The sequence below is a fragment of the Montipora foliosa genome, chromosome 5 (assembly GCF_036669935.1).
Source record: "Montipora foliosa isolate CH-2021 chromosome 5, ASM3666993v2, whole genome shotgun sequence".
In the NCBI taxonomy this organism is placed as follows: Eukaryota; Metazoa; Cnidaria; class Anthozoa; order Scleractinia; family Acroporidae; genus Montipora; species Montipora foliosa.
In genome coordinates, this window is record NC_090873.1 from 34,076,919 (window position 1) to 34,091,918 (window position 15,000).

The 15,000-nt window shown below is 38.7% G+C and overlaps 1 protein-coding gene across 6 annotated transcripts in view; it reads right to left on the reverse strand.

The window, feature by feature from the left end:
* Positions 1-13,892, reverse strand: part of LOC138004013 (uncharacterized) — a 53,491-nt gene extending 39,599 nt beyond the window's left edge. For 2 of the 6 annotated variants that reach the window (XM_068850399.1, XM_068850397.1), the window contains exons 1-5: positions 13,470-13,892; positions 10,000-10,406; positions 3,163-3,202; positions 1,541-1,637; positions 405-617 (exon numbers count right to left, since the gene is read on the reverse strand). In XM_068850399.1, coding sequence (XP_068706500.1) covers positions 405-617; positions 1,541-1,637; positions 3,163-3,202; positions 10,000-10,406; positions 13,470-13,473 — 761 coding nt within the window. In that variant the 5' untranslated portion in view covers positions 13,474-13,892. Of the gene's footprint in view, positions 1-404; positions 618-1,540; positions 1,638-3,162; positions 3,203-5,380; positions 5,619-9,999; positions 10,407-13,469 lie in introns of those variants that run through there. The other 4 variants (XM_068850398.1, XM_068850400.1, XM_068850402.1 and 1 more) reach the window with 4 other exon arrangements.
* Between the last annotated feature and the right edge of the window lie 1,108 nt (positions 13,893-15,000).

Sequence of the window (15,000 nt, forward strand, 5' to 3'; positions counted from 1 at the left end):
CATTGTCTCCGTCCTTTTTAATTGGCCAAAGTAATTACTGTAGTTTTGGTTTTACGACACTCGATTGAAACTCGCTCTATTATTATTTTTGATTCCTCCTTCATTTTGAATCTTACTATTTATGGTAAGACTTTCTTGTCTCAGACTAACCACCTGAAATGACAGTAGGCCGTGAGTCACAACCGTTGTTCATAAAATTCTGTGGGCCATTAAAGAATCCTCCTACTTTAATTGCAAAAGAATATCTCAGAAAGTTCGCAGTGTTGTGGTTTGATGATGCGAGAGGGTTACACGGTGTATCGGGCACAGTTTACGAGACACTGAATTACATTAGTAAATCAAAAAAATTAAATCGTCGGGTTTTGAAGGGTCTTTTAGTTCGATCGAATCTCATCTCTACTTACTACTCCATAATCATAATGATGTTTCCCGGCGTATCGAAGGCATCCACCAATCCCACAAGCCTTTTGTGGTGAAGTTGATTCATGATGCTTATTTCTCGCATGATGTCTTCCCGCGATGAGCCACTGCTTCTTGAGCTGGGAGTGATGTACTTAGCTGCGTACACTTTTTGTGAAGAGCGTTCTGTCACTTTCCTCACCACACCAAACTTGCCTCTGGTTAGAGGATGAAAAAACAGTCAACCATTTGCTTTCATCCATTTTCGCGCGCTTTTGTGCCGCTGCATTATAATAGACCTATACATTGTGATTGACCAAATTGCTTAATTTTGGTTTCACGACACTAAATCGAAAACTGCTCTGTTGTGTAAGCGTAAGCCCTAACCGAAAGCTACAATAAGCGCCAAAAGTGTTGAGACACTTTCCCTTTCAAGGAATCTCGGACAAATCCCTCCCCCAAAGTCTTTCCATCTAAACCCCTCCCCCCCAAACAATGTTGTTTTCTTATCCCCAACTCTTCCTTTTTTCGTTACCAACATTGAAGGGGGGAGGCGGGGAAGAGAGGGGAGTGCAAGTGGAAAATGTAACGTTCAGGTGATTTTTCCCTAATTGTTGTCTTGTGACTCAACTATTTTTGTCGCTTATTGTAGATCTATTCAATCGACCAGTAATGAGTGTTTTTCAGCGTTGGTTTGGAGTTGATAACATTTGCTTTCCGGTTTTATATTGCGCGCGTTGTAAGAAGAGGTAACTACTGACAACGAGAATGCGCAGATGTAACATGCTTGGTACACGTGTCCCCTTCCGTTTGCCAAAAGGCCAGGGAATACCACAGCAATGGTTCTGGTGTTGATGGCGATTACGATTATGATCATATCGACAATGACGAAGACGACGAAAATAAATAAATTATTTTCCGGATTTTTTTGGATGGTATCTGTCAGAGAAGCTAGTCTTAATGACGGCTATATCACATCTTTGTCGTCCTTCTGCAAACAGAAAGTAACTTGGCAGATGTCTTCTGAAGTTTATGTTACAATTGTTATAAATGGTCCTAATTTAAATTCGTTGAAAGAAAACGTATGTAAATGCTTTATCCTTTATAGATTTGCCTTTATCAATCACAACTGGCTTCCTACTTTCCGATCTCATCGTGAACATCAAAGGTGTCCTCCAGACGAAAGGATTTCAACATCACTGGTGGCCTCGGTTCTAGTTCCAAGTCCTTTTCTGACGCTGAAAAAAATAACAGAGAGCAGTTAAAGAAACCGCAAACTTGGAAAAAACTTAAAAAGTATAAATGGTTAAACTTGTTCACCAGAGAATTAGACCATCAATGGCCATAAAAGAAAGATATGATGGAAACAACGTGGTATGAAAAATAACACTATATTATTTTGGTAAGGATGACACCTGTAGAGGCAGGATAATTTGGAAATTCGATCACTCAAGTAAAACACGAGTTTAACTGTCCAACCGAAAGTGGAGCTATCATTTTGTGAATTATAACTGGACCTGAGAAGTAATCAGTAAAAAACGCGCCCACATGAAGCAGGCTGTCTGCCGACCATTGACAACTGATGCGATTTATTAACTCTAAATCAATCAGGGGATAGCAGACCTTTATAAAATAATAAGATCTCCTGTCCCACGAATTTTCCTATTCATTTTCTTTATGCCGGAAGGCTTCCCTGTTAGCAGAGACCTCCAATGTTTTATATATTGGGATTGACGATCAGAAGGGAAAGAGGGCAAAAACGTTTTTTTCAACATATATGAAAATAAACAATAGACGTCCAAACGATAGCTATTTAGCAATTATTCCATGAGCGCGCGTTGGATATGAGATGGTAAATTAAACTCCAAAAGTTTAGAAAGTACGAAATACGAGCGAGAAAAAAAAGCGAGAAAATCCGAGCGAAATCGAATAAACTTGATGAAGATGCGATGTTGTGTAATACCTTGTGGTGAGACGGACGCGGGCTTATCACAAAAACATTTCATACCTTTTCGCGTACTTCTAAACGCCGGAATTGATCCAAACTTTCCACAAAAACGTCTTTTTTTTGCTTTGTTCAGAGAGAAATTTCGCTTTCCGGCGAAAAAAACTTTTAGCTTGGCAACGCTTAGGGCAGTCATTTACCATATAAGGTCAAACTAAGATATATATGAGCTGATAACCGAGATTGAGTGAACCAATCAGAGCGCGAGAAATGCTTTAACCGAGGTTGAGAATTTAATAACAATTGTTAGTATATACTAACAAAATGCTGTAATCTTTGCAGTAATAAATGAGTTAAAATCATCTTTTTGCGCTATATTATCTCACTGTGTTAGTATATATTAAAACTTTTTTTTCGCAGCGAGGTAAATATTCACCTCCAGCCACTGACACTGAGGTGAATAGTTGTTAATTGACAATGGTTTGTGCTCTATATGTCGGCTAGCATGAATTATTAGCCGAAAAGAGACCTATACTCATCAAAGAGAGAAGTTACCTAGCGACCGAACATTGCTCTCTCATTAAAAGACAGCGGTAATTTCGCAAAGGAATGCGCGTTACAAAGCAGTTTTAGAAAAAGATCAGCAAATCTGACAGGGAGCATACGTTTAAAATAGCGTCGTTTAAGGTCGAGAGTGGCGGTTGGATAAACACGAGTGCGATCCACGGTAGATATCTACTCAATTGACACCTGTCCATCAGCCGAGCACAGGAAAGAGGCCTAAAAAGTCACGTGCACTAAGTTATAAAATTACGTACCTGACAAGATCTCGTCCCTCACATCACTGTAAGCGGGATCCTTTAAAAAGAAAATAAAATCGGTCAGGCCTTACTCGCCAGAGATTCTAACAAAGCTCTCATCACACTCTTCAAAATATACAGAGCAGAAAATAGTTATAATCAACAAATCACAAGTGTTAGTGACTTGAAATACACTTACCTGGCCCTGTCACATAAGGTTTATTACTAAATTAAAACTGCTCTGGGTTCACCTTTTCAATGCATTAATTAATTAACTCATTCACAATGTAATGGTCACGTGCACCTTGACTGAAACTCCCATGCAAATTGAGATAATGATGTGATCAGGCTCAGGCCGTAAAGCTAGTCTTTGGTCAAATTGTTCGTTGAAATAGGGAGATTTTTGTATTTTTTGGTTACCTCTATAAGATTGACTGGCCATAATTGGCTAAGTTGGCTAAGCATCGTACTAGCGTTCGAGAGGCCGTGAGGCTGGACCAACGCTCAGGGTCTTTGAATACCTGAGGAGAAAGTTCTGCCTTTGTACTTACATTAACAAATGGTTAGACTTTCAAGTCTTCTCAGCTACGGACTGTAAACCATAGGCCCTGTCTCACAACCCTTGTACATTAACTCCGCGGGACATTAAACTGAGATCCGACATATCATATCGGGTACGGAGTTCCCGGTGTTCTGGTCTGGTCTCGTGTTATATACGGGCGCATCTTTCATTTCCCTCAGCGGTTCTAAACTACTCAACAAGCCGGCAGTCTGACTAAATTTCCCCAAAGAGAATTGTACATTTAGCCCCGAAAAGCCCAAAATGGAGTATCTCATACTTTCTAGTTGCTAGTTATCAAAATGGAGCTACCTTTCAGTGTTTTTGCTACTGCTGTTAATGACTCTATAGAAGAAGCATTGCACGATATATAATTGCAAAAGTCGTGGATTCCCACCCGTCCAAGGCTAAATATCTAATAGTACTTTCTAGTCGCTAGCTAGTTATCAAAATAATGCGGGAATGATGTAAGCAGCGCATTCCTTAAGGGTAGTCATGCATGCATTATTAGGAACTTCCTTCTTGGTGATGATCATTCTCAAATGAAATAATTTCATAAGATCCACAGTTCAAATATTGAACGTCTCATACATTTCAGTTTTCCGAGTTGCGAAAGCTCAGCATATAACGGTCAATCTTACTCATTGTCTATCTTCGTTTCCAGGCTGTTACTAAAAATATTCGCCCCCATATTGTACATGAAATAAATACGAGGAGCTCATCACGACTTTATAAACTAAGATTTTTCAGGCGACGTTGCGGTGATTTTGCTGCTAACGTTGATTACTCTCTATGGAAGAAGCATCGCACCAGAATAGCAAATGTCATTGATTCGCACCCGTTCGGCAGGGCTAAAGGTATGTCATGCTGTCTGGGAACCGTTCAAAAAGGCGATCTTCCAACTGCAAATACTTAGGCAGTTTAAATATATTACTCCTCCGTTTATATAACGATTTAATGGAAATAACAAAAAGCTTTGCTTAGAACTGAACGAATCAAATATTTAAAGAATGAAAAAAAAAAGGAAGAAATTAAACTGAAGAGGACACGGTCAAGCTTAATGATAACAGCTGTAAATATAACATAACTGATTCACCAAGCGGTTTTTCTCGTGTATAACCTTTATCGCTTCCGGAAATATTGTAGCATCCTTTGGTACTATGGTGACATAAACGAATTTGTATCCTGAGATTAGAACTAAAACTAGGGATTTGACTCCATTCGCACTCTGTTGATTTTTCATTTCGGAATTAAAATACAAATTGATCAGATGTGCAATTCATTAAATTCGACATTTTTGAGAATGAGAAAACAATGGAATAAGTGACCTTTAGTTATTATGACAAGAATTCAGAGGAATTAGGTAAAGAAGAAGGCAATATTTCTCGTTATTATCAGCCGGTACATCCGTCATAGGAAACAATGAAAACCTTTGCACATTTTTTGGACTAAAGCGAAAAGTCAAACGGCCGAATTTTACCAGACATGGTTGGCAAAGCAATGAACTTTTTGAATACTATTACGGTACAGTTTTTTCAAATCACGCTCTCTATGACATCATCAAATATTATTCAGTAGATCGGTGCAGTATTCGAATGTGTGGGGTACTACGTCTTTGCAAAAAAAGTAACGAGTTCTAAGTGATAATACCAGTTCGTCGATGTCGAATAAACTAACCTCGAAGATGACGTTCAACTGTTCAAACAGTCTCTCCATATCGTCAATTTAACGCGAATTCTGCGTTCTTCCAGAACATGACATCATGGTCGGGATGATCTTCAAAAGACTGGTAGCCCTAACCATGTGTTTTGAGATTCGAAGATTTGATGTTGGCTTGCATGTTTTTCGCACGTTTGCGTAGCGAAAGCGATCAAGTTAGTTTGGGAATGATCACATGAGTGCTTTTGTACAACACAAATAGCAGATATGCTCGAGTGGATAGAAGAATGCAGAAGGTTGAGTGGATAAAAAAAGGCAGTGTGTTATCACGCGAGAAATCATAGAAAATTAATCATTCACATAAATAATTGTCAAATAGTGCTTAAAATGTCTGAGCTGATATATATTCATGTGATGAATAGCTTTGTGAAAATAGTGTTGAAAATATGTATGAATGTGACAATAGATAGCTTCATCAATCCCCTTTGGCAGGTTCTACTTCGCATGTGCGGAAAACGCCCGCAAGGGCAGGGCAGCTCAATACTTCCCATGTGACCAATATAGAATCTTTGAAAACTGTCGGCGCGCAATGAAAACCTTACTCATTTCCTGTTATTTCTAATACTGTTAATGATTGACGCTGAAAAAATCATCCATACATGAATTCGGCGAAACATTAAAACTATTTTTTGTTAAAGAAATCTTATTAACTTTCTCGGATTCCGCGTGTTCAATGACCGGCCATTTAGGCGCGCTGTATTCAACAGAATTAATAGCTTGCTTGGTTTCATGGTGGGCCTTTCTGCTAGACTTAATTATGAAGGTGATAAGCATAACCTCATTTTCTCTGCGCGTACTGAACCGTAATGAAGACGGAACAAAAGAGAGCAAATCTGGGCCTTTTACCCGCACTCGTGTGCAAGACATCAGAACTTGGACTATTAAAAATAAACTAGTGCTCAATGATGGCAAAACAGAGATCATACATATCTACTCGAATTTCACTAAAAATTGTCCGACTTGCCCTGATATCAATATTGGGAATGTCATTATCACCCCAAAGACTGAGGTTCGTGATCTGGGCGTCATAATTGACAAACATCTTTCCCTCAGGTCACAAATAAACAATGTCTGTAAATCTGTATGCGTTTTATGCTCTAAATAATATACGGAAGATCCGCAAGTATCTTGACAGTCACTCCACTGAACGATTGATCCACGCCTTCATATCTTCACGTATTGATAATTGTAACAATCTGTTTCGCGGCTTGCCTGTTGCCGAGATCGCAAAACTACAACGTGTACAGAATGCGGCCGCAAGGCTGGTGACTGGATCAAAGCGAACAGAACATATTATGCCCACAATACGAAATCTCCACTGGTTACCGGTTGAACAAAGAATAAAGGTTAAGACCCCTCTCCTTGTCTACAAAGCACTAAATGGCATGTCTCCTAGCTACATAAAAGAACTTATTATACCATATATTCCTGCACGTAGACTGAGATTATGCAATAAAGGCCTTCCTAAGATCCCGACATCAAGAACATCCAGTTTTGGTGATCGAATGTTCAGTGCTGCAGCCCCAAGATCATGGAACAGTCTTCCTGACGATATAAGACTTAACAACAGTTCCATTGATGACTTTAAAAGAAGTTTAAAAACTTATCTTTTTTAATTAGCTTTTGACTTCCATATTCGTATAGTTTTAGATTTATAAATATTTTTAATTTTTAAACTTTATGTTTTAACCTGTATTTGTAAAAAGCATTGAGACTTGCGTGGCATGCGTTTTTAAGAAATAAAGTATTATTATTATTATTATTATTATTATTACTACAGCACGAAGATTTTGCAATCCAGCGATAGTAATAAGTGGGAAAACTAGATCCGACAAGGAAACATTCTTCAAGTTAATCATTTTTTGCTAAAATTCCAATAACTGCATATGCGTCGAGTGAGACAATGAATAAATAGAATATTTATGTTATGTTAAAATTCTGAATTTTTTTGCTTCCTTTTTGTCTTTTGTCTTCATAACTCTTGCCGATTCCCTTTGCTATACTTGTTTATAAACATCTCATTTAGGTAATAATAAATTGCTAAGCAAATATTTCAGATATGACTAAACTCTCAACATCCCGTTAATTCAACACAAGGGAGGCCATGAGTAGGAGCTTGCATAGCCCATACCACCCCTATGAGTCAACCTTTGCGCGTATCTTTCTATTTTTAGAACGCATACGAGTTCTTCGGCACTGCACGCACTACTTAGAATGGCCAATTCAGGCGCGTACCCAGCTTTTCCTGCAAAGCGGGGGGGGGGGGGGGGGTGCACTTTAAGCTTGAGCGGACCTTAAGAAAACATGAAAAAGTCGATTCATTCATCCCTTTTCTTTGATTGTTCTTATCTTGCCGTATCTAATCTGACTGAGCGGACTTTTTTTATCAGGAGGGGGGGGGGGGGGGTTACATGCACCCGATGTAGCCCCCCTGCCTACGCGCCCGCAATTAGAATAGTTATTGTCAAACGAAGACAAAAATAGCAAAAACAATGCATGTAATTTGTGCAAATTGATTTAAATTGATGTAAATGTGAGTCTTCTTCTGACAGATTAGCTCTAAAAATAGAAAGATACGCGCAAAGGTTGACTCAAGGATGCAGTGCATGGGGAGGCTTCTACTCCTGAACACAATAGACAACTTTCACGATGGCGTCATTTGACTACAGAATTCAATTTTTTTTTATTTTCTTAGTTAAATTTTGTACTTCTAATGGGGTAAAAATAAAAATAGTTCTAATTAGCATGAGATAAGCAAGACGTGTAGGATTCTGGTACTTGTAGTCAAATGGCGTCATCATGCGTCATCATGCAAATGTCCTATTAAAACAATTTTCTACATGATTTTTCCCATTCTCGTCCCCAGAGGCCGCGATTCTTCCGGTCAGCACCTAGAATAACGACCTCTGGCTGGTTCCGAAATACGCGCAGTCTCAATGGAGGTCTATTTTGATAACCGTTGACAGCTACTAATTGTTTCAAATTTCTGAGATTGCGCAGACGAGCCGGAAGTCCGTGATTCGCGGACTTCCTGGTTCGGAACCAGCCAGAGGTTGCCAGAGGTCGTTATTCTCGGTGCTGACCGAAAGAATCGCTGCCTCTGGGGACGAGAATGGATTTTTCCATCACAAAAATCCAAAATCATTCGTCTATTCATTTACGCATGCGTATGTATAATGACTACCTTATCCAACACACCGATACAGCAGATAGTTCTATCAACCTCTTAACACAGAAATGGGTTTATCAACTGAGTTCATGTGGTAAAATGCGGACCAATTCGATAGATGATTTTTCGAGCGTTAACCCTTCATCAGAGCGAAAGTTGAATTGGCCTTAATCACAGGGCAGTCAAGTTCAGTCCTGAGGGATTGAAAACTTTTTCCCCACCGAAACTCGTTCCCAAACATTTCAACTCGAGGCTCAGGGTCTGAAATCCATTTTCTATGGCCAATATGGCCGCCGCGCGAATAAGGGCTATGGTCCCGGCTCTGTCGAAGGCAGGGCTAATACATCAACGTCAGCTTTGAAATTTCTTTACGGAGGTCCGACCGACGTAGCACCACAGCACCACCTTTTGAACAACCGACGCCAGATAGTTCATAAGCGATTATCAACCATCATATGAAACAAACTCCAGTTGTCGTTATAATTTTTTTCCTTACGCTCTGCTTTTTGACATAAAAGAGTCATATCGAAGCTGTGTTAGCGTCGTTATCATGGCAGCCTCTAGACTGAGTGCTAGATGTAGACAGTGGGACCTACACACTGTCCGAGAACGAAAGAAATGTTGAATGGCTGTTGAAGCGAAGTATAAATGCTTTTAGACTCATTCAACCTCGATTCAACGTCGATTCAACATGTTTCAAGACAGTTGAAAGGGAGGTGAGCGGGGACGGTTTCAATATCGCTATTCAACAAAAAAGGGGCCGCGGAGTAGGTTTGAAGAGGGGGCGGGGGGGGGGCTAGGTTTTGGTATAGGTCACGGAAGTGAGAGGGGAGAGGGGAGAGCCTTGGGAGATAACAACACCATATGAATACTTTTGTTCTTGGGCTATCGTATTTTGATCAAAAATAAGACACAAACAGCAGTGATAAACATATGAACTTGTTGTATGTATGTAGAGCACATACGAAACGTCACTGAGTCATAATCAAAATGAACAAGTTCAATATGTTTATCACTGCTGTTTGTGTCTTATTTTTGATCAACACCATATGAGAAAAGTGGAGGAGGGGAGGGGCTGTAGGCCCCCCCCCCCCCCCCTTCCCCCGGCCCTCCCTTCGCCCTCCCCCAGGCGGCCCCTGCAAAATCGAACTTACGTTGTCGCAAATGTTGAAGCTGTTTGTCCGGGCCTTTAGTGCTCGTGCGTTTTATGATTCATGGGCACGAGTGACGTTTTAAAGTCAGTCTCAAAGCTGCACGAGCCGTGGGCTCAACAAAATTACTCCATCACTGTGCTTCTATAGCAACTTTCATATCGCACTCTATAACCTTGTTATGCCGCATTCGTCATTGACCAATCAGAAACGTGATATTCTGTTGCGTGATGTAGTAAACATAGTTATTAACATACCATTTCTTCAGTCATGATCCTTTCTTCTTTGAGGTTATAACCTCTTAATTCCTCTCTTTTCTTTTTAAATTCTTTCAGCAAGGCCAAGGCATCTTCCTTCTCCTGCAAACACTTTTCCTGTTCAATTTGCAGTCGGATATGTTTCTGTTGCAAGTTGTTCAAATCGTCTTTAGCGTACCTCAGGCGTATTTTTAAATCTCCGTTGTCTTCGTTTAACTTCTTGTTTTGTCCCTGTAGAGTTTCGATCTGTTTGTTCAGTTCATGTGACTCACTCTGCAACTGCAGGGCTAACAGAACTGTAGCTTTGTCCCTTTCCTCGATGGCTTGATCGCGAGCCTGCACTGTTTCTTTGTAAAGTTTCTCCAAGAGATTGTATTGTTTCTGCAATTCCTCGAATTCACCGAGTCCTTGAAAACACGGGTTGAAAACAAACAAAACGTGATTTTCATTAAAAACTAAAGGAAACGGCTTTAGATTCCTTTAATTTCAAACATGCTTACATTTATTTACAGTGAAATGTGTCGGAAATGTGACCTTCTGCTTCTTCTTGTGATTCAGTACGTGTTTACTACGAGAAACACATTCAATATTAAGTACTCATCAGGTTATATTAAGCTCCGGCCTGAATCTATTAGAACTGATGAATTCATTATTGTCAAAGTTCGCTTAAGAAAATAAAACTGTTCACTTGAATTTGTTCTGTAGATTATGAAAAAAATGCTTCGTTACTGCTGCAGTGGCCCAGATGATATACGAGCAATTCAGTTTGTTGAGTATGCAGTATGTAGACAATATTTGAATCCAAGAGATAATTATATAGGTATAACTTTATCGAACAACACACCTTATTTTCACTTTTCGCTTTTCGTCGTTTAGAAATTTTATTTCCAAGCTTTTTCACCCCAAGAAACGGTCAGAAAACACTTAAAAGTTCGTTTTAATTTCCAATTCGGTACGCGATGTATGGCGCGCCATCTGTAGCAAACGCGATGTTGCGATATATTCAATGGCTCTTCTTTTATAAGGGTTTGTTTTAACTTAATTTGTTATTGCAATTGAATCGAATAAAAGCGTAACCTACTCGAAATTAACAAAGGGAATAACTACAAATTAGTGGATATTATTTTTCCTATTGTTTTGACGAATTGCTTGTTACGTCAAAAATTAAAGATCCTTGGAACGAAAGAAATTTTCAGAAGAGCTTTCAGTATAGCTTTGCTTTATTTTTCTTATTTATTTATTTTTTGCTAGTTTACGGCGATCTCATATTTGCAAATACAAACTTTTAAGAAGTACGCATCTCAACATTTACTGTGGCTATAAATAAAATTTTGTATATTTAATTGTTAAAGTAGGCACAAAAGTTTAACCGAATAGCCCTTTTCATGGTTAGTTTTTCTCATTTGCATTACAATATAATATAGCATGTATGTGAGGCAATTTCGGGCTATTTTGTAGTTTTAACCCGAAATTGCCTCGCATCCACGTTAGATTACATGCAAATGATAAAAACTAACCGTGAAAAGGGCTATTCTGAGGCCATTGGAATTAGACCTTGAAGTCTCGTGCCCTGCAACGATTTCATTTTGAAGATACCGGCAGAGGGACTTTGGACTCGTGGCGACTGAAATGCATCCAAAAATGGGGACAGGCAGCGCGTCTGGCCTTTAACTATAACGGAATTTTTGTCCATTTCAAAATAATTGAGTGCTTAAAATGAAACCACTTTTTTCATGGTAGTAACTAAAAAAAAGTTCAGTTGTTTGATCTTGGCTTGAATTTGTTTGTACTTCGCTAAAATCATGCGAATTAGGTGACGTGTGTACCGGAAAGTTGACGTCGAAAACATAACCAATGACAGACGAAAGATTCTTGATGTTGTCGTTGGCATAGCTAAGGAGACTTATTTAGCATTTTATAAAATTTTAATAAAACTGCTCCCAAATTTCTCTGGTGTCGTATTGTCTTTATGCACGGCTTGCTGAGAGCACCATAAATCACCTTTGCCTACTTTATTTGCCCTATGTACCACGAGCCTTAACTTGTGTTTAATAAAGTGCCGGTAAATGGTCGCCTTAAACTTAGTTTGAGTGAACTCTGGTAAAATTAACTTAACAGAATTAAAACGAAAGAAAGAACAAGGCATTAACTGTATCAACAAAAGATAGAGCACTCACTCGCAGGTATTTAATTTCGTAATCGTAAAACAGGAATCTCTCGTGCAATACTTTGCTACTCGATGATCGCTACCATTCTAATGAATGATAATGAAGGTCTGCTGAAACCGTATTTCTTAATTTGTTAATACGAAAAAAATCATTGGATGTGTTCCTCGGAGCGTATGAGTCACGGATTGTAAAAAGAATTAGTGTATTCAAGGTTAAGCATAATTATTAAACAACCGCGGTTCAGTTCTTAAACAGGCTTTCTGAATTTTTTAATCTTATGTAAAAGATGAGTTTTGCAGACCTACCTCACCACCGATCGGTCCTAAGTCACTCCACGGGTTGTTTTAGAAATGAAAAAATTCAATTGCGTTGTTTTTGTTCAGTAGATTAACACGAAATCTTGTTGCTTACCGGATAGAGAGCCGATATAAGGGCCTGTAAACAAAGCCACCGGCCTTTCGGGTAATTAACTCTGCGGTATGTCGCTTTTGCGTCGACGCAAAAGTGATCTTAGCAAAATAACTTATCGCAACAATTACGAATTAACGAAGATGCTACAATATTGTTGAAAACAAGACTTATTGTGTGCCTCGCATGGAGGAAAGCGAGTATTTTCGTGTCCCTGTGATACTGATGTGTTTGTTTTAAGGACGATAGCTTGTGTCACTTAAAATTTAAGATTCAAAAGGACAGCATGGTGTTGAAAAGTTTTCAAGATGGACACAACATCCGAAATTAGTTCTCATTATACGATGTCCGTAACAAGTTATCGAAGAAACAAAAGTCGAAGCAAATTTCAATTTGAGCCGTACGTAGCCAACACCCATCAGTTAGGACATGAAGGCAAGCAATACCATAGTGAAAAAGCATTTCCAAGTTATTTAAAAATTAATTGGATTCAACTGAAAACAGCTCAGAATGCAAGAATTTCTGTGGATATTTTGATATTGTGGTCTTGATTGTGGGTGTCATTTGTATCTTACATTTTTGACGTACAACATAACCACAGTAAAGACCATATACGTTTGATTTTATCTACTGGCATCCGCTAAGCTGAATGCTAGTCACGTTTATATATACGATGACCATGGCCCTGGCGCGTAAAAGTGGCTCTTGCTACGGTAGCATTGTTAATTAGTGTCTTAAGGAAGTTAATTAAAACTCGTAGTAACAATACTTCAATTGGGTTTCAAAACCTGTCCAGTTCCTTCTCGGGAACAACTAAACAAAAGTTAATAATAAGTATGATATTAATAATAATAACAACAATAATAAAAATAATACAATAATAATACAACTCACCCATTTTTCTTGTTGTTGTTCAATGTCATAAGATCATAAGGAGCATTTTGAATGACTTTAACAGCGGTACAATTGCGATTATAAAGCCATTCCACACCAAAAAGCTGTCATTGTTTCCTCAGAATTCCTTTCGTTGTATTAGAAACAACAAATCACGAGTATAATTATTGTGCCAGGACTGTGATGTTATTCCCAACTATGAAGCGTACAACGCGAAAGAAGTTTAGGTAACCAGTTTGCATATTTTTGAAATCATAAGCCCCATGTAGACATTGCCCTATACTTATGTCAACATGACGGATCAATTGCTTTCAATGTTCAAGAATTTCGATTATGATGGAAATAGAACCGGCTACAATCACACCTACTTTCGAAAAGCTCTGACAATGAAAACACACTAAGATCAGTTGATAGCCTGTCTGTGACCAATCGTTTATTGTTCGTTAAGGTAAACAATTGGAGTCTTAACTGAATAACAATCCATTTTTGTTCATTTCTTTTTGTTCCTGTTGATTAAAATTCCTTCGAACTTATTTATCATTCAGTTGAAACGCCTTTAGTTATTTTGAACATGTACCGTTGTGAAATTTAAGAACTATGTCAACGAAATTTTAATTTCTTCAACTAATAAATTTGAGGAATGGAAATTGGCTTGTCAAAAACCTTCCAGTGGTTAAACTCGTAAGAGGGGAAGATTATCGACAAGTTCAAAAACAATTTCACGAAAGGCGTGAAGAAAAGAAGTTTGGAAAAGAATAAGAGTATAACACTTTATGAAATGATCATGAGTCAGTCGAAAAAAACGTTGTCATTGAATTGGAAACTATCAACTCAAGAAATTGTTCTCTGTTTATGGAGAATAATGGGCCATTTTCGAGTTTGCTGACGGGTTGCCGCTGGTTCAAAGTGAATCTTGCCGCTAAACCATTCAAATGATAATGAGTTTGATTTTCATGAAAGTAAACAACTCGTTTCCATTTGAATGGTCTTGCGCCAGGACTCGCTTTGAAACCGAGGCAAACAGCAACTTGGAATTTATCGAATTTGCAGCACCTGGCCCGAGCTCCTCGAAGCATGTTTAGCGCTAACCAGCGTTAAATACCATGGAAACCGATAGGTTTTAATACCTCTTAACCAACGGTTAGAGCTACCCAGGCTTCGAGCAACCGGCCCTTTGGTGAATTTCTTCAACACCTTCAATATCATATCATATCGTATCAACGCGTGTTCATTTTGTGGTTAATGGGCACGAGTGATGTTTTGAAGGTTCTCAAAATTTTTTGCGAGTGACCATAAATTACGAAATGCACGAGTAACTTCATACGATTTGTTATTCATTGTATACTCAGAAAAATCACTCCATCGCTTTGTTTCTCTAGCAACTTCCGTATTGCACCCTATAAACTCTTTTGCACACTGTAACCTGTTTAGGCATTAGTCATTGACCAATCAGAAACGCGATATTCTCTTGAACATATTTAACAATTCGGGTCAATAGCCCATGACGCAAAGTCGAATGGGCTATTGAACC